At 36.9% G+C, this 22417-nt stretch overlaps 1 protein-coding gene across 1 annotated transcript in view; it reads right to left on the reverse strand.

Moving 5' to 3' along the window:
• The window catches only part of HBS1L (HBS1 like translational GTPase), a 59288-nt gene that overhangs the window by 1137 nt on the left and 35734 nt on the right, over window positions 1–22417 (reverse strand). Inside the window, exons 6-17 of the mRNA XM_084203169.1 lie at window positions 15798–16048; window positions 15169–15334; window positions 14001–14118; window positions 11309–11455; window positions 10589–10663; window positions 9706–9823; window positions 9453–9521; window positions 6080–6184; window positions 3974–4064; window positions 2261–2369; window positions 1546–1646; window positions 476–620 (exon numbers count right to left, since the gene is read on the reverse strand). Coding sequence (XP_084059295.1) covers window positions 476–620; window positions 1546–1646; window positions 2261–2369; window positions 3974–4064; window positions 6080–6184; window positions 9453–9521; window positions 9706–9823; window positions 10589–10663; window positions 11309–11455; window positions 14001–14118; window positions 15169–15334; window positions 15798–16048 — 1495 coding nt within the window. The remainder of the gene's footprint in view (window positions 1–475; window positions 621–1545; window positions 1647–2260; window positions 2370–3973; window positions 4065–6079; window positions 6185–9452; window positions 9522–9705; window positions 9824–10588; window positions 10664–11308; window positions 11456–14000; window positions 14119–15168; window positions 15335–15797; window positions 16049–22417) is intronic.

Consider the following 22417-nt stretch of genomic DNA (forward strand, 5'->3'; position numbering starts at 1 on the left):
AGATTTTTTAAAGGGACAGATAGAAGAACATTCACATTTTTTGCTTCTAGTAGAAGATAAAACATTTATGTTTAGCCCTACAGTCTTTGCTTCCTCTTGCACAGGATCAGAAAATGTTTTCTGGCACAGTAAGAATCAAATGTACAATTGTCTTTAATTTTAACAGAAAAAGATGTTGGACCCAACCTAGACACAGTTAAAATGACCAACCTGTGTCCAGAATATTCATACAGGCAGACGTCAAAAAGACTGATGTATTTCAACTCAAGGAAAAAGAGGGGAAATTCTAAACACAGTAATTTTTACTCTTAATAAATTAGACAGAATCATGACAAATTTTCCTCACATCTTGCTGAAGCACTGTCTCTTTTTCAGCAGAAAAAAATTCACTCTTTGGGCTAGAGGGTGTAAAACAGTTCTTAACCATAGCATCATTCCTCTGTAGTACAGAAAGTCTATTACAAAAATGCCATACCTCTGTAACAACTCCTGCAGCAATAGTGGAACCACTGTAGCGTAACATAAACCTCCCCAGCTCTTTAAAATCTTTGTACAACTCTAGAGCAACAGGTCTTTGAGTTTGTAGTTCTATTAGAGCATTCTGGCCTTTAGCCAAGAACCTGCAGGTAAGAAAAGCAGAAAACTCTATTAAAAATGTATGCACGGAAAAATGAAGAAAAGAACAATGAATAAACAGGAAAAATCATTTTAGAAAGCCCAGAGTACAATTATCAAACTTGATTTCAATTATAACCCAAGCCATGAGACTGAAAACTCATTTGCCTGGAGTATCCATTTTAATAAGGCATCTAAGTTTTCTTCAAAAACTTCTTGGCACTCACCACAGCATTTAACAAATTGTTTTGAAGCTAATTATCTCATTAACACCTGTTTTTTCATGTCATGTGGAAATCAAGTCTTGTTTCAACCCCACAGCTAAAGAGCCCATTCATTATTTTGTAGAAGTCTGCAACAGTTTCAGCCATAAAATTTCTGGAAATGGTTTATTCTGAAAATGTTGTATGTCTCAAATAGCATTTCTATATTATTTTTAAAATCTTATTTTAAATAACTAGAGGGCTGTTACTGTACTTGTACGGGAAGATTCCCTAAATTTCTTTAGCACTGACACATTGTCTAGTCAAGCATGTTTTAGGCAGTTAGCCATCTCCAGAATTATAAAAGGATCCCATGCTTTAACAGTAAAAGAAGAAATACTGTTAAAAAAATTTGAAAAAAAGAAAACAAAAGAGAGGGAGAAAAAAAATCCTGTAAATTAAGCGCTGCTGATCTAGGAATCATTCCCAATTATGCAAGTGACCTTAGGCCTAAATCACTGTACTTCTCAGGTGCTCTGCAGTTATCAAGAGGGCAGGAGGTTTTTCAGTTTGCAAAGCACACTGAAATCCAAACATGAAACCAACTAAAACAATAAAAGCATATTCTTATAACATACAATTGATTCATAGTAGAACCTGTTTGATATACTGTGTATTAAACATCAACCCATTTCTTGAGTAATTATTAACTATTCATAACACTTACTTAGGTTTTTTCTTTGTCACTTCACCAGTACTTTTGTGCAGGACACTCAACAGTCTTGTTATAGTAGCAGGTTCACTTACTGTTTGATAGTGTAAAAGCACCTGAAAATATTTTTTGCGGTTATTAAACATCCCACAATAATCAGTAATCCTAGGTGTTAATAGTTGAAAACAGCAGCTTGCTTTAAGATTGATTTTTTTAAACAAATACTTATAAAGCTTCTCTCACAGGAGCGGGTGCCTCACATCCAGTAACTGTTCCTAGCTCCTAAATTTTGTGATCACAACCAATATGACACAAAGGCCATATCTTATGTCATCATAAATACATTTTTCATCCTTTAGTGTTTTGCTTTTGCCACTTCAGTGTAGTTCTGTAGCGTGAACTGGTATTTTATTTCTTTAAAAAAGTATCTTGAAAGGTATCTTACACTTAAGTGCATCACTGTATTTCCACAAGATGTGAGCTTCTAAAGCCTAGCTGTGGTGGAACTCACATTCTCTGAAATGGCTCAGCTATGTATTAAAAGCCAGTAAGAATATGCATAAACAGCCATAGTAGCCCCTTCTATCCATGTCAAATTAGAGAAGAATCTGTTTCCTCTGGAGAGACAGAAACACTTCTGGATTCTGACTGTGTCTCATATTCAGGAGGTCAAACAGAGAGGAAAAGCCCTGAGCAACCTGCCATGAACACAGTTTTCACCAAGACTTACAGGAAATCCTTTAGTGATTGGAACCTCAATATTGAAGATGAGAACCCGAGCTCTGAACCGAGTGCAAGCTTTAATGGGCTCCTTGGGATCACAAAATACACAGCCCACACTAGAAGAGAGAACAAAAAACAAAACAAAAAAATCAAACAAACAGATATCTCTTGACATAGAAGTGTTAAATAATGATCCTTTTCCAGGGCAGTGATTAAGACAAGCAAAAGAAAAGCAATACTAATTTAATATAAGCAGCATGGTGGGGGGTGTGGGTGTGTGGATCTCCAGGAACACTGCATCGAAACCTGTAACAAAATGCGTTCCTAGACAATGTCTACCTTATTTTGTGTGTATGCATGAAGGGCTCTGTCTAGTTCAGTGAACAATTACCTCCACTGTTAATCAGTTTCTGAAAAGGTCATTGTTTCCTGTGCGTAGATATTTTTAAGAATTAAGACTTTCATTCAGAGATTCAGGGTTTCCGTTCAACAGCATAAAATACTGCAGGGTGCCCAAAACTGCAGTACTGCTGCCTGTGGCTCAGGCATTTTCTGGATAATAAGGGGACGTCATGATCAGGATTCAAAACCTGAGCTTTCAGCAACACTCATTTCCAAAAAATTCTACTTGGAGTCACAAGAGAGCTGCTGCTTGTAACAAGTTGGTAAGTAGCCTAGACACAGCTTTTTCACAAGGGCTAGTTTTAGCCACCTGAAATGAAAGGAAAATTAATCCCACACAGGAAAGCATGACGGAAGAGAAAAACCAGCATGATTAAAAATATACATCAAATTTCATCAATATCAAGAAGACTTGAAAATTCATATGTTTTTTTTGACAGCCCTAACACATCTCCAAAAGATGAAGACATCAACGTAACAAATTGACACGAGACTTCATTCAACAACTAGAACAAGACTTCCCTCAACCTTTCTCCACTGAGAATCCCACCCCACTATGAAATGGCAACATAGAATACCTGTACTTTTCCCTTAAATCGGAGGATAGATTTGAAAAACTATCAATGCAAGGAGATTTTCCAAGAGTGGCTTGAAAGCTTGCTGTCTAAAGTCCAACTGAAATGTAAAAAAGGTTAACAAATTGTGGATGCAATTATGTAGCCTGAGCAACAACTGACACTTAAAGGCTTGAGGCTAATGCTTAGCATGAATCCTACAGACTGGAGAAGACACAAAGAGCACCTCACTATTAGACCACCCCTTAGCAAAACATTTAGGAAAATAAATCTTACAAGTAGCTAAATGTGTTGAATAAACAGGTTCCAGCAATTCCACTTGTACAGATTTACTTATTAGTACAAAATGACAGTTGTTTGCATGTGTCCCGTTAGAATGATTGATAATTTGAGAAGTTCTTTAAAAATTTTCTGTTTTATTTAGCAACATGGGTTGAATTTATTTGGCAATTAAAATGTCCAAGGGGTAGTCTAAAAGAAAAGGCCTTAGAAAGTTACTGGTGTCAGCACTAGGGCAAAGGATGAAAACTGACAGTATTCTTCTGAGGCTGCCGTTACACATGCAGCAGATGTTTCCAACGTTTGTACATGCAAGCCAGGTGATATGCATCACTTTGGTTTTAAATATCCTGGTAGCCACATCATTCTTCAAGTAAACCGCTGTAATATAGCCCAGTGTAATAGTTATACAGCTTTTCATTAAAAACAAACCGTTACTTAGACTGAAACCCAGCTTTGCTCACTTGATTTTGATGATATCCATGCCGGTCAAAGTGAGACTAACGTGATCTCCTGCTGCAGCCCAATCAACTGGTTCATCGTGCAGTGTGATTCCTGGAAATGAGTAAGAACAGAACCTCACAGTGAAGTACCTAGGTTCTGAGCTACAAACAAACAGCTCTGTTTGGGCCATTTGTGCTTCATCAACCATTACTCATCAATTTTCAGTATGAATGGGTTGAGAGTAAAAGCTTTTTAACTGAGAAGACTGAGGAAGCCTTTCTTTCCCCTTGGTGAGGATTCACTATTCTCTCTCACCACACCCTGCACCATAACATGGCCTTATTCGAGCCAGAGGAGGGGACCTGGCCCTTGTCAGCAGCACAGATGACGCAATCCTGAAAACGCTGCACTACTAATATCTCCATATCTGCCCCACCCATCCTTTGAGGCACACGCACACCCTAGACCGCATCTTTCATATACTTAAATGGTACTGTGTCAACTTTCATTTACCTTGAGTGGGTTTGCTGACTCTTTCATAAAAAAGTGCAACTGAAGCCTTCCGTTCGCAACATTGAGTCTGTTAGAAAGCACCTTTACAAGCAATTAAATTCTGATTTTTATGTATTTTAATTTCTTTAAAAGACAACCTGCCTGATGGGTGAGGGCAAGACTAATTAGCTCTGACTGAGCATCCTGAGGTTTCTGGTGAACACCAAGAGAGAAAGAAAAATCGCTGGATTTTTAGAAATACTGCATCTATTTATAGGATCTAGTTCTATTTTGCTGCAGATTGTACCTCTTGACTTGCAGATTTGTTCCCAAAACCACTTGCCAAAAACATGCCAGAAAGCATGATTCAACTATAATCACGTTAAGTACCATTTTTTAAGCAGTGCTGATAATTATTGATAGATATATATGTCATCATCACAGAATGAAATTCAGCCTCTTGAAATTAACAACTTGAATCCTAATGCGCACATTGCCTTAAGTAAATACTGTATGCTAAATTAAATTACGACTTCTTTACATTGAATATAAATAGTAAATGCTTAATGAACTTATATGCCCAACCTTCGTTTGCATTTCAGTCATAGGAGTGGCAGTACAAAAGAAAAACCATAGAACCGTGCTGCAGGAGATATTCAGACAAAATACATCTGTTTCCATGGTACTTCCTCTACTCCCCACACAGAGGACTGACTACAGTGGTCTGCTACCCAAATTCATCCACATTATTGGAACATCCCTGTGCATGTGAATAATGTGCACAGAACTGGGTAAGTTGATAGACTGAAGAGCTTCCCAAATTAGCACTGAACAAGCTGGATTTGGAATAGAACAGACAACCAAACCAACACATTGCTGTATTCAGGCTAAATACTTAGATACAAAAACTTATTCATATCTCAAGGACTCAATTTTTTATTCACTGGCCAATGTAGGAAAATCATAATTTTATCTTCCTATTTGCATATGAAGCAAAACCAACTCTGCAGTACAAAGACAGCAAGCTTAATCAGGAAACAGCTAAGTACTTAATGTCTAGCTATTTCTTTCCAGAAATCAAATACATTGAAATTTAAATCCAATTTTCTTCCATTTTCTAGTTGTTCAAGACAACCATATCCTGAAAGTTTGACACTATGAAAGGATCAGTGACAAATCTAACAACATCAAACAGGAGCAATGACTTTACTGTCAAGCTTTTTCACAACCAATTCATAAGATTAATTTCTAAAGGTTGTTCAACATCCTCTCACTTCCTAACAGCAGAAACACTCCACAGAAAAGCTGAATACTAATGATTCCTATACTGAATTTCTTTACAGACATTGCTGGAACTGAAATGCTTTTACAGGCTCTTCATAAAGCCATGTCAAAAGCCACAAGGCTATAACATTTGGATTATCTGATACAGTAAAAAAAAAAAAAGCATGCAAGATTTCACATACTCTTCACAGACATATTTATACAGACACAGTCACATCTAAAGAAATTCGTTTTATGCTTTCACAATTTATGTTTGACAGTTAGTATCAGTTTGACAGTCTGTTACCATTTCAGTAACTGTTTCTAGCCCAGTATTGACCTGAAAGTAAACATGCTTCTGAAGACTGTACCTTTTGCAGTGCAAGTTTCATTGGGAGGCATTGCCAGAAGTCGTTCTCCAACCTGAATATATCCTGATTCTATTTTACCAGTCACACAAAATCCTGAACCTTGGTCTGTAATAAACACAGCAACAATTTCAAAAAACTTCATAATACAGTCAGTTTTCCATCAGAGGTTAAGTCCTTCACCAATGCATAGACAAGTTTTTAATATAATGAAGATTTTTTTCCCTTCTCAGCAGTGTTCAGTACTTGCAAGTTAGCCAGCTGTGCATCATAATGAAAATGAAACATTAAATTCAAAACCTCTAGATCTTATGTTTTTCAGAACTAAGGAAGAAATATTCTTCTTAAAACAAATGTAGGTACATAAAGAAATATTTTTTAGTTTTTTCAGTATTAGACTAAGCCCCATAATTTCTAGCAATATTATTTAATTCAGCACTTTCTCACTATAATTACAGATAAAAGGAGTTTGACAGACCTCTCATAATAATTCTCATGCATACAGGTGCAAATTCCTATGCCATTTACTGTTTAACTGAGTCAGAATCCTACATACTCTGTCTGCATATTACTTTTACTCCTGGAAAAGTGAAAGAATGATTCAGTACTATTTAATATGAGAATAGCTGGAGATGATTAGGTATTTCTGAATAAAAGATCTGTGAAGTTTTTATTTTCAATGTCCTAAGAGCCTGTTCATAATTTGAATGATATGCCAGTTACTTTCCAAAGATATGCTACACATGGACATTTCTGAACATACACCTTAACAAATGCCTCATCATCTTAGCATGTGTTTGCAGGTGTGTTTAAAAACAACTCTCTGAATTGATTCTACAATGACATTTTTAGTATCCACACAAGCAACAAATAATCTTTTGCTGAACATCAGAATTCAGCTATATAAGCAAGCGTCTTAGTATTTTGTGTCTACATTAAATTAAAAGCTGAACTTAGAGCTGAATTTCAAAGAACAAGTTGATCTCCAATCTTGAGTTCAATTACTACTTGCTTTTTCCATTTACCACAGATACTGATGAATGCTTCTGTGTAGTGAACACTCCCATCTTTCTATCTGGAAAAATATTACCAGTATGCCTGCATGCTAGTTTTCCTCTATTCATTCCAGCAAATGAGATGAAACACAGACAATTAACAGATGACATCAAATGTCAAAACAGAAAACTGTCAAAGCTGATACTGGCTAGAAAAAGAATATCCAAGTCACATTACAGACACCACCTCAGTACAGTACACAAAACAACCTGAAGCTGACTTTGCAAGAGCTTGTGGCAACCAGAAACATGATCTGATTCCAGGTTCTCAGCCACTTCCAAGCACAATCGAGAACAATTTATCTTTTGTTCACGTCATCACCAGGTTTGGCTTGGTAAACCAATGTGGTCTTTGAAGCTTCACCAACTCCCATGCTGACTGCTTCCTGAAAAGTGTCAAGTTCCTTCAGTTCCCCCTGAAATCAGTGCAAGTGGTTCCCCCTGAAATCAGTGCAAAATGAACAGTGGGAAACAGAATCAGGGTATAAAAAATGGCCCAATTTCTGTGCATCATGGTATTCGGGTTCTGCCAGGACATGCTCTTTGATTTGGTTGGTGGACACGGCATTTTAGGGTCAGATCAGTCATACCCTAGACAGAATTATAATATGGTAAGTGGGGGCTGATGCAGCAGCAAAGGGATTTACAGGGACCTCTCAGATCAAAAGATAGTTAGCCTGGAGAGAATGAATATTAGGAGGACTGTGGAGGATAACAGCTAAAAGCTGGCTGAGGCAGGTGAATCATATGTGAGCAGCCTTAACAGAGAAAGGGGTTTTCCAAACTATGTAGGAGTACACTCAGCACTCTCACTTTTTACACACTTCTATGGACAGCTCCTCCTGAACATGCACTGGTACTGGAACAGAGCTGAGAACAACTGTTGCTTCATGTACTTGTATCTGCAGCTACTTCCTCTGGTGGCATCAAAGCTGATTAAGTTTTGAGATCATAACGTAAGAAAAAATAGCCTAAAAAACACCTAAAAGGCCACATTTAGTGATAAACATTCTATATGTAAATTGAGTCCCTTTCAAAGTCATATTTTTTGCATACTTTAGCAAAATGGATGTAGTCAAAATTGTTCATTTTGCAAAACCTTTGTCAACACAAAAATGATTATTGCATGCTGAAAAGCTGTGATATATTATTTTGAAAGATCTCAATCAATAATCCTAACACTTTCCCACAGCTCATGAAATGAAAGAGGAAAAAACAAACACAGAGGTGGCATAGATGACAAAACCAGTGATATCACACTATCCCATTCAACTCTTCAACATTTAGCATTATGGCTTCAGTTAAATCAGCTAACTAAGGGCATGCACAATATCTAGTGTTTTCTCAAAGGCCCACATGAGAATTGCACAAACCTGATATTTCCAGGTTTATACTACTCACAATCAGTATTTTGAGCTGATTTTTTTGTATATTTCCAGGTTTATACTACTTACAATCAGTATTTTGAGCTGATTTTTTTTGTACTTCCCCTATAAACATCCTAAATAGAAAGCAAAATTTCTTAAAATATGAATTTCAACAATCATATTTGATTACAAATATTTACAACAGTTCAAATCATGCTGCCATTTGGTTTGCAACACTTCTCAAGGGACCTACAGAATGTTTCAAATGGGCTGAGTCTAGAAGCCTTATTTCTTCTAAGTTATCTGCAATTGTAAATGACTGAATGGAAAAAAAAAACCAAGTTTACCATGAAAATCTTATGGGCTCAAGGCACTCTATTTCCACCAGACAATCAAAGTAAGAACTGGTTATAGCTTTTGATGTTCCTATTTTAATGCTAGGGAAAAGCTCACTGCCTTAAATTCTCGGCTGGCTGTAACACAGTCTCACCACCACCACCATTTTCTTCCACCTCACCTGCCCAAATTTTTATACAGAAATTAAGGAACATATCGTTATTCGCAACTACAACAATGAACAGAAAAGGACGAAGACCAACTTGTTTAAAATCTAGGACTGGAAAGCAAAAGAGCCCAAAGCCACACTCATAAGAAGTTTGTGAAATATTGATTTAGTCCAGCAGAACCAGTTTGGGAAAGTCCCACAGAACCATGAATTCATTACACAGACAAATACTTGGTCATCCAGATTAGCTTCCTTAATTTCTTTTCCAGGGTGTTTCACCTTCAGCAGTACTATTTAAAATTTGGCAAAGAATAAAACTTGAAAATGTCCTACTCTGGTCTAGGACTACACATGGAGTTCCAACTTTAGGTCTTATTTTGACAGCATTTTTTAACACTTGTGTTAAATATTGGTGAAATGATGGTAAAAACATTATAAAAACAACCAACCTTTAAAAACATCAGCAACACACAGTCTAAATGGTTTATCCACTGATCTCTGCGGTGGCTTGAAAGAATCTGCAAATAAATTAATAAGATCTTTTACAATGTCTGTATATAATAACTATCTCAGCAACTTCTCTGTTAAGAGAAATTAATTATGCTGCATTCCATTGAGTTTGTCTCACATTTTCTCCAAAAAAAAATTTTTAACACACACAGGATTAAGAGGTATTATTTTAAATGAGGAAATTGCACTTACCAATTTGCTCCAACAAACACTTTCCTTTATACCATTGTGTGAGGTCACTTGACTGACCCCTTGTGACTAGATTTTCTCCACCAAGGCCACTTGTTGGGATATAAGCCACATCTGATTCCTAATAAAGAAAACAAACAGATGTGAAGCATACATTAACAGCAGGATCTCCTAGCAGAAGCGAGAGGTGCATTTTTTCAATGCTATGCACCAAAAATTTAAAAGAACAGTTGTCACATTAGTATTTCCCTTGGAGAAGGCAGGTTACTCAGTGGATCTATTTCCTTTGTGGTTACCTCTTGCCTGATCACTCTGCCCCAACAAAGAGTTGGAGATAATTAAATATGATGATATCAATGCTGACAACTAGAAACTGAGTTCAGATAATAAACTCTTCCATGTTTGACAGGAAAACTTTGGTTTGAATTGGTGCTTTATGCATAGGGATTGCAGGAAGACCAGCCAGTCCAAATGAATAGTAGTTGGAACTCAGAAAACATGAGAGGAGGGTTCTCATGAGCTCATAATCCACACTAATACCTGCTCCAGTATAAAACTATCTACTGTCATTTGTGTAATCCTGAACATTAAGATAGACAATTCTTGGTCTCTTTTGCTTTGTAGACAACAATCCCAAGAAACTACAAGTGATCTGAGTACCCCAAAGATTCAACAGACCTAAACAAAGATGATGACACAAAGAGTACTAAAGTACTGACTACCCTTATGCAGTACTCAACATCATCCTACCAGGAAGAAAAGGCATCTGCTACTTTATGTGCACGTAGCAGTAGCAGGAAAGTAACACAAAATAACCTGATTGTAGGAAAAGCTCATCCCACCCAAGTGCTTGAACAAAGCAACAAAGTGCTCACAAATATATTACCTTAAAGCCAGCTTGCTTAAGAAATTGGCCAAGCTTACTCGTAATTTCCTGAAATCTTTCCTGTTGCCAATTGACCTAAAATAAAGGACAGATTATGATATGATAATAAAATTATAGATTTTTAACCATGACTTGAACATACAGCTGCATGTCATCAATTCTGTAGTACAAACAGATGTGTATTTATAAACATGAGATTTCCAGGTGCAGTCATACTTGAATATATAAGAGCATACACATTAGCAATTACTGATCACAAACACCACTAGAATTGCAAGCCCTTTTACTTTCAACAGTAATTTTATTTTTTAAGTTTACACAAAATTCAGGTTCAGTAAGATATATTCACTACAGGAGTAACTTGAAACATAAACAGTAATTTTTAACACACCGTGCACATTTAAATAAAACTATTGAGGTCTTGACCTAAATGACCACCAAGATGATCTTACAGATTCCACTGAGATCAACTGTTATGTGAGGCTTCCACAAGTACGAAAGGGACCCCTGCTCATTTTAGCACCAAAATTAACTTTCTGTGTATTTTGAAAATACACTCATAAGTAAAAAGATCGGCATCATAAAGTCTAAATGTAAAGAACAGAGTGGAAAGCAAAGAAACAATGCTTTAGTATAAGTTTCACAATACTGATCCTGAAACTTAATATCTACAAATCTAGACAGAAGCCCTTCACTTAAATGAAGAAACTAAATGTGTACCTGGTCCATTTTATTGACTGCAACAGCCAACTGTGTCACTCCAAGAGAGCGCACTAATAATCCATGTTCTCGAGTTTGTCCACCAGTCTCAAACCCTGCCTCAAACTCTCCTCTGCTGGCATCCACAACCAAAATTGCCACATCAGCCTACATTATAAAGAAAAAAAAGAAGTGGTTAAGAGGTGGAAATAATCTGGGTAAATACCTCAATCAGTAACATTTCACACAAAACGTACTTTGCACAGACGGAATTCTGATGTGCTCCAAATGTAATCGAAACTGCTCAGTCCCATCTGTATCACACCCACTTTGCTGAGATACTATGGTATTATGTCATCTAATGTCACAAACCAGCACCTCCTGGTTAAACAGGACAGCTGCTGGTTTGGGGAACTGGTCCCCTTCAACCCACCCACTGTGGATGTGGCACAGATCTAAACAAAAGCAGCCTATGCACAGAAGCTTTAGAACAATGTATAAGCACAATGTCCAGTTCTCTCTGCCTCAGTCTGTACACTGTCTTCTTAGTGAGAAGCTGCAAAAATTACAAACAAATCACCACACTATACAACTGGGACAACCAGTTGTACTGTACTGTTGACTGTATGCTGGATGTAAATGCTTCACAGTCCACTCAAGACACTGGAGCATGCCAAAATCACAAGGTCGCAAAAGACAAAGTAGCCTATTTTATCACCTAGACAAACACTCTGCCAAAGCATTAAGAGCAAACAGCCTACAGCACTGCATAAAAGTCAGCATGTAAGCACTGGGAAAGACACAGATCTTGCGTTAGCCTTAAATGCTGCTAATATTTCTTGTACTTTTCCTGCTTTGGTAAGTAATTGCAGTTAGATCATCATCATGTACCAAGCAACAGCAACAGATGTGAACAACAAAGGTACTGGTGTCAACAGGCAGGTGTAAGACAATTTCAGAGGACTGAGGAGATGGACATAATAGAAGAAAAAGTGGTACTTTTCCCCTCTCCTTAAATGCTTATGCTTCAGAATTCCAGGAAAAGAAGAGAGACCTGATTCTGAACTTCCCTGGCCTCATCTTTGGCATGAAATCCCGAGAGCTCAGAGACAGCAGGAGTGTGAGAACAGGAAAAGGATAACTGATGAATTTCCTCAGAGCTCCCAGCCTCAGAAGTGCATTGCAGTGAATTTCTCCTCAAAAAAAAAAAGACATTCTGCATTTTCTAAATTATAAAATCAGTACCTCAAGGACTTGTTGAATGTGTATCAAAGGCCAGATGCTGGCCTTGATAAGACTGATTTGCATTTTGCATAACAGCAGTTGGGGGTTCACCTCCTAGCAGCATTCTCCACGATAAAAAGGCACTAAAGCCATTTCCAGCCATTGCTTCAGCACAAAGCCTACTCTAACACGCAACAGAAAGTTGCAAAGTTTCAGTGATTCCTTAACAGGCTCCAGAACAGACCAGAGAGCTGGAACACAGAGATACCAAGCTTTATTCAGTCAGACCTGTCTTCTGCTGAACTGATACAATTGCTGGGGGATCTGCAACTCTTCTCTTAATACTTCTGCCTGTGTTACTTTTCCCCCAAAAGAAAAAAACTATTTAAACAACAATTGTAAAAAAATAGCACAGCTGAGTCAATATTTTCCACTGCTCTGAAACCAAAGATTCACTTCTAATTTTAAAACTCATAAAATTGCTACAACACATATTCTTCCATATAGATGGCTGTATAAGCACAACACCACAATTTGCAAACTTCTGACTATTCTGCAGCCTAACCACTGGGTCACAAGGTCTGAATTCCTACCCAGACTCTGCTTCAGAGCTAAAGCAGAACTTGGGACAAACCAGTCTTCCTACAGAGCAGTTCTCCAAGATCATACTAGCAGTACTCATCCAAGTATTCAACAAAGAACTTCAGATATAACCCATATTTCAGACAGTTATGACACAGACAAAGCAAGAACCTATACTCAGCTTAGCTTTGGGAAAAAAAAAGTTAAATCTCTACTCTGGAGAATCAATTTTATTATTTAAAAAGAGTGCCTTTAGGTGAAAAAAAATCACTCCTTTTACATCATGTAACCATGTTATTTTTCCCTTATCTCTGAGGTATTATTTCGACAAATAATAATCTATAGGAGAGTGGTAAGCGCCATACTGATTTCAATGGCTAGTGTTCAATGCTATTGACTTTACCTACTGTTCCTAAAACAAGTGTCATGCAGTCTCTGCAAATACCTTCTTGACAAGATAAATGCATTCTGTATAAACTTTGTTATCTGTTCTCTCATCCCCTACAAAATACAATGTGAAATAGAAAAATGTGTTTTGCTTGACCTATAAATCCTTTTTCTTTATGCTCAAAATCACTTAAAATCTTAACCTACAATGTGACTTTCAGAGAACTACTCATTGAGAAGCCACATATCATATCTGAACAGCTTTCAAAGCTCAAGTGCGGTTTTATCAAACTGCAACTTGCATAATAAAACCCTCCTCCCAAACATTAGCATCAAAAAAAGCAACTACCTTTAATGTTTAACAAACACATTCTTTTTAAAGTTTAGAATATGCAAAGATAGGTCAACACCATCAATGATTCCATTCCATTCCATCTTAGATTTTAAAAGAAAAAAAAGAATTTAAGAAGAAGTTTCAAATAATACTAATATTAGAAAAAGCATTTTAGACCATCTTTACCTGTGCAGCTCCTGTGATCATATTTGGAATGAAGTCCTTGTGGCCTGGAGCATCCATCAGTGTAATTACTTTAGTTGGTGTCTCAAATTTGGTCATACCCACATCCATCGTCACTCCCCTGAAATAAAGCATACATGCAATGCACCATTAAAACTGCTCTAAAACTTCTCAGAGACAAAGTAAGCTATTAAAAACACAACCATGAAATAACACCCTTTATATCTTTCACAGATTTAGCCTGCACCATAGAGATACCTCTGTGTTGGAAGAGCAGATCTCTAGAGCTGCCTTTTAGTAAATCCAGTTGTGAAGAAAAATACCCAGAATTCCCAGTATTCCCATGCACCCTTAGACTGTGTCCCAACAAGCACAGCAAAAAGATGAAAATTGAACTGCATATTTAAATCACTACTAATTATACTTTTGATATTTAGTTCCTCAGAAAAAGGTAAGAGAATGCAATGTAAGAGAAACATAGCTGAGCTAAAAAAAAAAAAAAGGTGGTATAGGACAACTGAGATACAGTTACACATTTGCAAAGATGCACAGGCAGTCCTCTGGATTATCAAGGAAGGATCAAAATACACCTGGACTCAGTTCCACATCTCACTACCCTCCACATGTTCTGCATGACACACAGGATAGGATCCATCTCATCAAATGCAAACACCTAGCATGGATATGTCTGCATCTGGGATAGTCATCTGCATCTCCCTTTACAGACAATCAAGACAGACAGGAACTTTCAAGGGACAAAACATCTTGTAGTAGAAGATGTTCAGTATGCTACTTCCAATCACCAAAAAATCCCAACAACAAAATAAGCCCCCCAAAATCCCAAACATTTACAGATAACTCCAGAAAGTTGTTTCTTTTTTTAAATAAAAAACTCAGAACAAAAAAATTAATCAAAAATACCAACTCAGAAAACTCAATTCTTCAATATAAAAATGCAATTTCAAATTTCATAGTTCAAATTAATAAAGGCCTTTTATAAAGCATACAAATATTGTTAATTTAATTAATTTGCAGATTTTATTTTAAAAGCAATGTAAGTCACATGTGATGAACTGACATTTCAATGCTTAGTTTATCAGACTAATATTTTCTGACAAAAGCTGCTCTTTCACAGAAAAAAAAGGTAACTCCCATCAAAATGTATTTCTACCTTTCTCTTTCTTCACCAGTTTCATCCAAGACCCATGCATAGGCAAATGAAGCTTTACCAGCCTTTTTAGATTCCTGTTCGTATTTGTGCATAGTTCTTTTGTTCACATTCCCCAAAAGGTAGAGCAAATGACCCATTAAAGTACTTTTGCCTGCATCAACATGTCCTGTGGAAGAAAATAAATATTACAGCAATTTTATTCATTTATGCAATTTAAGTACAGCACAAGAAACATATTAAACATATGAACATCACATGCACTGATAATTCCTCTGTAATCCATACAACTTCATAATCCTGTGAGACAGAGACACGGGAAGACAGGTTATAATAACAGCCAGTTAGCATGACAGCAACAGTGCACCTCCAAATTCATGCTAAAAAGAACATGCTGCAACAATGAAACCAAACCAAACATGTTCTCTATGCTCAAAGGGACTCTAAGTCAACCTCACTGTCCAAGTCAAAGACATGTGGATGTACTCTCTCCAAAAAATGCAGATGCAACTGAAAACAGTATGAGATTTCTTTCCCTAGAGTGAGGACAGTTTTGCTTCTGTATCACTTCCAGATTCAGTCAACACAGTTTTTAAACTCTGTTCGTCAGAAATGTAATTTTACAGTATTACCTATTACCACCAAATTCAGCAGCTGCTTTCCTCCTTGTCTCTTCTCCAACTCTGCTTTCACATCTATTTGTGGTTTTGCCTTGCTTGACTTTTTTGCTGGAGTAGGCACCATATTCTGTTCTTCTGAAACCTGCATTACTTGGGGTGAAGGAGCAGATTTTGAGACAGCCTCAAGTACTCCAGAAGCTACACTGGCATCTTCAGGTAACAGTCCTTTCTGAGGTGTATTAGTGTGGCCATTTTCCTCAGCACTAGGGGAAAAAAGAAAACACAAAGAATGCAAATGGCAAAGAAAACACAGAAATAAGGGAGAGAAATTGAGTTTTCCATTCACTATCATGTAAGCCTCAAGGAGTATGTGATAAGCCCATTAAGGTGGAACTGATAAGCAGCTGGATAAAAACTGCACAGATACCAGCTCTGAACATCTTGTCTGAAAAGCAGCGCTGTTTACAAAAGCAAGATAAGATGAAATCTTGTAAAATATATGAAACAGATAAACAAGGATAAACAAGCTTTCCATAGACCTTTAACAGGAAGGGAAAGGACAATTATGCAGAACAACCACAGCGCAGGTTTCCTCTGAACTAAGAGCCCAAGTCAACTTTGAAGCACAGATCCTGAAACAGTTTCCACGTACAGTACCATTACTACAGTTCAACATAGTAATGCTGTATTCTGAGAACAGCAATATAACATAAAGAGTTGATATTAAGCACATGGAAACTGCAATTTAAAGTGCAATGCTTATACAGAACTGTAACAGATGAGTTAAGATTTATCAATGTTGAAAAAAAATTGTTTTATGCATCAAACAAGACACCCAGGACTAAAGAGATTTGTATTCTCAAACTCCATTTTTCTAACACCCTGTTCTCCTACAAATCACCATACTAATCCTAATGGTAAATAATCTCAAATATATTATTTTCTTGCACTGTCTCTTTCTATCTACATTTTATAAATGAACATATTTTCCTGATTGACACAAGCTTTCTGAGAATGCACAATATTATTCTTTATGTGTCATAGCAAAGATGATCACTAAAAACAAACACTAAGTAACATTTTAAAGACAGCAAAAGCTTTCTTACTGCCTGATAGAGTTGCATGGTGAGGCATTAATGTAAGAAACAAGACTGGAACAGAAGCAGTTATTACAGGTCTGCCAACATTCTATCACAGCAAATGTCAATATACAAACCACTGATTATACAGAAAATGAAAATCCCTGCAAAACACTATACTCAAAATTTTATCCAAGGGGAAGAAGCTTCTTCCCCTGGAAAGCTGGAAATCCTTTCAAGTTCTGTACCATCATGCTGCAGACTGCTTTCTCTGGAACAGCTTCAAGCAGGCTCTCAGTCAAGTGTTTCCACATCCACAGTGAAATTTTCACTCTCCACTTTCTGTTTACATGCCACAATTTTAATCTTTTAGACTTCTACAAACAAAACTATTTGTTTTGGTACTTTAGAACCCCACATTGTGACATCTCAGCTTTTATTTGACATTACTTCTCATTTTCTGTCTGCGTAGGAGTATTTGCACTGCGTTAGTCCCTTTCCATTACACAGATCTCATGGAACAATACAGCCTCAACATGTTAGTCTACTAAAGAAAGCTGTTGAAGAGTTATGATTTAAAAAATTAAACATTATAAATGTTCAGATCAAATGCAAACTTAGCCTCTCATTACAGCAGTAAGTAACATGGGACATTTTATGGCTCCCCCTTCTTCCGCACAGTTTCAGAACCCACCTGTGTTATCAGTACTGCAGCCAACTGATTGATTTTGACACATTTTCATAAGGCCCAAAGCCAAGTTTTTCTCTTGATTGTGAGACCAAAGCAAAAATTCCAACACTCATTTTTTTGGCTACAAAACCCAAGGTGAGGTTCTTGCCTCAAGGCTGAATACCCAGGGTTTTTTTCCACAACCCAAGGTCAGGTTCTTGCCTCAAGGTTGGACACCCAGGCATGCTTCCCAAATAAGCAAACAACCTGTTTTATGCCAGCCATGATGGTTGCAGAGGTACAGATGGAACCTGTGCTTCTGCATAATGGATAAACAATTCTGAATAAAGTCTATTCGATATTAAATAGATGTACAAAGTCTATTTCTATTTCCTGGAAAGAAGTTACTCTATCAAAATATTCTAAACCACTTTTAGAAGGACAAGTTTCTATCAAACTACTGCCTTGGGTCACACAATCTTGACATTCTAGAATTCACACTATCACCGTGTTACAGAGAGCACTGCAGCTTGACAAGCTGAATAACCTTGATAACACTTGATTCTCTAAACCAAAACAATAGTTGATCATCATTGCTTCACATGTAGCAATGAAGAAAGTTGATTACATACCAATTATTCCACAGGGAAAAAAGTCACTACAACTATTTATGCTTTCTTTTACTGGAAAAGGTAAGTGCATTTCAATAAGGCTCAACAGAAGGCTCTGCCTTTAAAATTCCTTAAATAGTACCTTAAATTTTAGCGGAAAACCTGCTTTGGAATGGCAAAACAATTATTTTCTCCAATGTCTCTGCAGGGAAATTTACTTCATGAAAACAGACTGAAAACAATCAAGTTGATAGAGGGTAAATAGACAGAGAATTGTGGTAACTAAGTTTTCTACATATTGTAATAAGGTATTAAAAATCATCTGAATGATATAAAGCATAACAAATAATTTGTGTCTCAATCATTTAAAAGAGCGTCATATATTTACATTTAATTTTCATTAGATAACTTTCATCAAGATTAAGACTCTTCCATCTTCTTCCCTTTCTTCAGGCAAACTTCAGTCTCAGCATAATATCTAGCATGTTCACATTGAAGTACCAGGACTAGTGCCAATATGCAAAGGTCACACTGAAATGCAAATATGGTATTTTACATTGGTATCAAGTTTTCTTTCTTGAAAGTCTAATATTTGAAGTTCTGGAGAAAACTATTTGTATAAGAAGTCATATCAAAACAGCCTTTACAGCTGGCAATAGTTTTCTTTCCTTCTCAGTGTATACATTTCTTCCAAAATCAAATTTTCAAAAGTGAAAAAAAAATTAAAAGGCAGTTATTTAGATGAAGCTGAAGGTAATGTGACCCACAAACATAACTCTCATATTTTTCTACAGCTTTCCAAAATATATTCAAGCATTGTCACAGCCTACTAACAGACAAGAATGTATTTTCATAGAGAGGTTATTTGCAAGCTTCTAAATTTTATTTCATTAAACTAGGTAATGATTCTTTTTCTAATCCCAGATGCTACGATCTTCCTGCAGGCCAAAGCCTATGTCAGTAAGGATTCCTCAAAACAGGATGGATTTTGTGTGGTAGAATTCCAGCATCTGAAATTACAGCATCTGAAAGAACCATGGTTATTGCCAGAGACCAAGTACTGTCTCATTTCTATGTAGCTTTTATTGCAACCACCAGTGCTTAAGGCTGCCAAATAGCTTTTATTTTGGGTGGTGCTAGATACAAATGAAATTAGTGAAACAAAGCTCCAGCCATCATTAGGCCTTGCTACTTTTTCAAGGGTACAGTATTTGAAGAGTCAGTACACTGCTAGAGTTTAAAAGTTTCAGATATTATTATGTTTTGGAAAGCTGCAAACAACTTGTGCCACAATAAACCTAGACTTACCATTTCAGAGAAGAAACATCAGAATGGAGACAGCATATGATCTCCATACAGAGTACCCCTAATACACAATTCAGATCTTGCTGACCAGTGTCAGGGAAAGGGAGAGCAAGTTTATTGCTAGGTACGTATGCAGGAAAGCCGGCAGGTTAAATTCCAGTCTCATGGAAGCACGTGAAGAGAAATGTAACAGTAAGACCCTGACAGTTAGTTATGCTTCACGGCAACCAGATGAGTAGTTTACTGAAAGCTTGATAACGGCTCTGAAAAATGCTAAGGAGCTCCATTTCTGACAGTCAATAAAAAAAAAAAGAATTACATTGGAAATGTTCTTCATGCTCTTCAGCTAGCCTCTTCCCACAAGGTTTTGCAGAATTACTGAATCAAAAACCCCTGTCAGAAGGCGGTACAAGTGTGTCATTAGTGCAGGCAGTTGAGAATATAACCAAGTCAACTGCACTAGAAAGCATCTTGGCAGTAAAGTTCCAGCTTGGTCTGAGCCATGACAACCTACCATATGAAAAAAAATTCATATTGGAGGAAGACCACTTCCTAAACCATTGCTTGCATCATTGTTTGAGAAGTTGATGGAACTCTCAAAAGCAGTCTCAGCTTGCCAACCACTGCTACCTGGTAACACGGAGCCATTGATTGATTACGTAACCCAACTTCTTTGAAAGGACAGAACTATTACAAACCTTGCATACGCACTGAGATGATGTACTCAAGAAAGCTTGACCATCAGCAATTCAGGCACAAATCTCAAAACAGCCTATTACAGCTCTTTTGGAAGGCAGCAGACAAACCAAAGCCTGTCAGGGACCAACATTTAGTAAAAATTAAAACTGCCAGGCCAGAAATTTCCTATGCTGTCTTGACAACAAGGACCATAACAGTAAACTCAATAAAATGTTATGGTTACATTAGTGTTTTCTGAGGAATACTAATAAATACAACATATGTTGTTATAAGACATGTTAGAAGGCATTAAATCTCCCACAAGTATTGAAAGGTTCACACCACCACGCATTCAAAGAGGAACCTGAAAGCTCATCTGCTCAATATTAACTCTTCAGAATTTAGCTTTTAAACATTCTTTTCAATCTTCTAGTCTCGAAGCTGGCTGAATTATTTTTACACAACTGACTCTTTTGGAGTACTTACAGTCATTACAGAAACGTCTACATTTATTTCCCCTTTCAAAATTATTAATTACAAAATATTGGTCAGACTAGTTAAAATAATCAACCCTTTTTTGGTCACAACTTATTCTGTCTTCCTTTATTACTTAACAGAAAGAAAAAGCGCAGTAAACAGTTTTGCTAGAGCATCAGTTTACCAGCAAACTCCATTTTCTACAGACAATCCCACTAAGAATACCCAGCAACAAAGGCAATCAATGCTCAAAACAATTAACGACTTCCAATAATCCATCAATTTCAAATAAAATTCACTGATTAATATGAGGTTATACCTCAAAACAAGACTGAATCATTGTCTGAATAGTCAAACAATAGGGGTTTTTTTGCTAATACAAAACTGCTGCTTTTAAAAACATGGTCAAAAAATTACTTTTAAGATCCCACATAGGTAACAACAAAAACTAGTTCATATGTACTATACAATTTCCTTCTAATGGTATCTGTACCAGGACCATACAAATATTCTTTTGAGTAAAAGTAGGGGGGTACAGTTACAGATGTTTTAGAATGCTTTGAATAATTTATAGTGGTTATTTGGTCAGTGACATAAACTATATACTTTTAAAAAGCTGTACTATTATAAACACTCTGCAGTAAATTAACAAACACTCTGCAGTAAATTAACAATGAGACAAGAACATAAAGAAGTTATAAAAAAGGTCAAAGGAACAAGTCTTTCTTAGGTGTTAATAAACACAGACTCCTTCTGTTCCTTAACAGGTTATCCTTATCCTGCCATTAATTCAGAAGGTAACTGCAGAAGAAAAAAAACTAACCCTAATACTCATTGAGGTGGAGGTTCATGTTTTGTTTTTCATGTTTAGAAATAGAGGATTCTCTTCTTCTATAAAGTCAATGTCATAGGCCTTGGCATTGCCTCCACAGCAGTCTGTCAGACAAAAGAAGAAAGGAGGCCCCATCAGACTCCTTGAAGAAGGGGTCTTAAAGACATGCAGGTAACTTTACCATTTAAATTATATCTTCTTCCATATTCATTGATAGGCTGTGCTCCAAATCTCATGCTCTTTTACAAATCATTCTACTTCTTACCTATTCCTCCCCCTTAAAACTAAATACCTTAAGTATATCCAATTTCAACAGTAAAAAGAAGCTGGTTTTCAATTAGTATTTCAGCAGTACCACTAAGTGAGATGAATTAAAAACCATCTACACAATCACAGAATGACAGAATACTTTAGGTTATAGGGGCCTTTTAAGGTCATCTTGTTCAACCAACCTGCAATGAGCAGGGACATCTTCAACTAGATCAGGTTGCTCAGAGCCTGGTCCAGCCTGATTTTGAAAGTTTCCATGGGTGGAGCATCCACCCACCTCTTTGGAGAATCTGTTCCAGTGTTTTAACACCCTCACTGTAAAAAAACTTCCTTACATACAATCTAGACTCTCTTGCAGTCTAAAACCATTACACCCTTTGTCCTGTCAGAACAAGCCCTCCTAAAATGTCTGTCCCCATCTGTCTTACACACCCCCTTTAGCTACTGGAAAGCTGCAATGGGGTCACTCCAAAGCGTTCTCTTCTTCAGGTTGAGTGACCCCAGCTTTCTCAGGCTGTCTTCATAGGCGAGATGCTTCATCCCTCTAATAATCTTGGTGGCCTCCTCAGGGCCCACTCCAACAGGTCCATGTCTTTCCTGTGCTGGAAACCCAAGAACTGAATGCAGCAGTCCAGACGGGGTCTCACAAGATCAACATTAAGGATTTATCTAGAGGATTTACCCACAGGTCCTGAAGGCTTAATCTTTTT

This window comes from Fringilla coelebs, assembly GCF_963513975.1.
Source record: "Fringilla coelebs genome assembly, chromosome: 3".
Classification (NCBI taxonomy): Eukaryota; Metazoa; Chordata; class Aves; order Passeriformes; family Fringillidae; genus Fringilla; species Fringilla coelebs.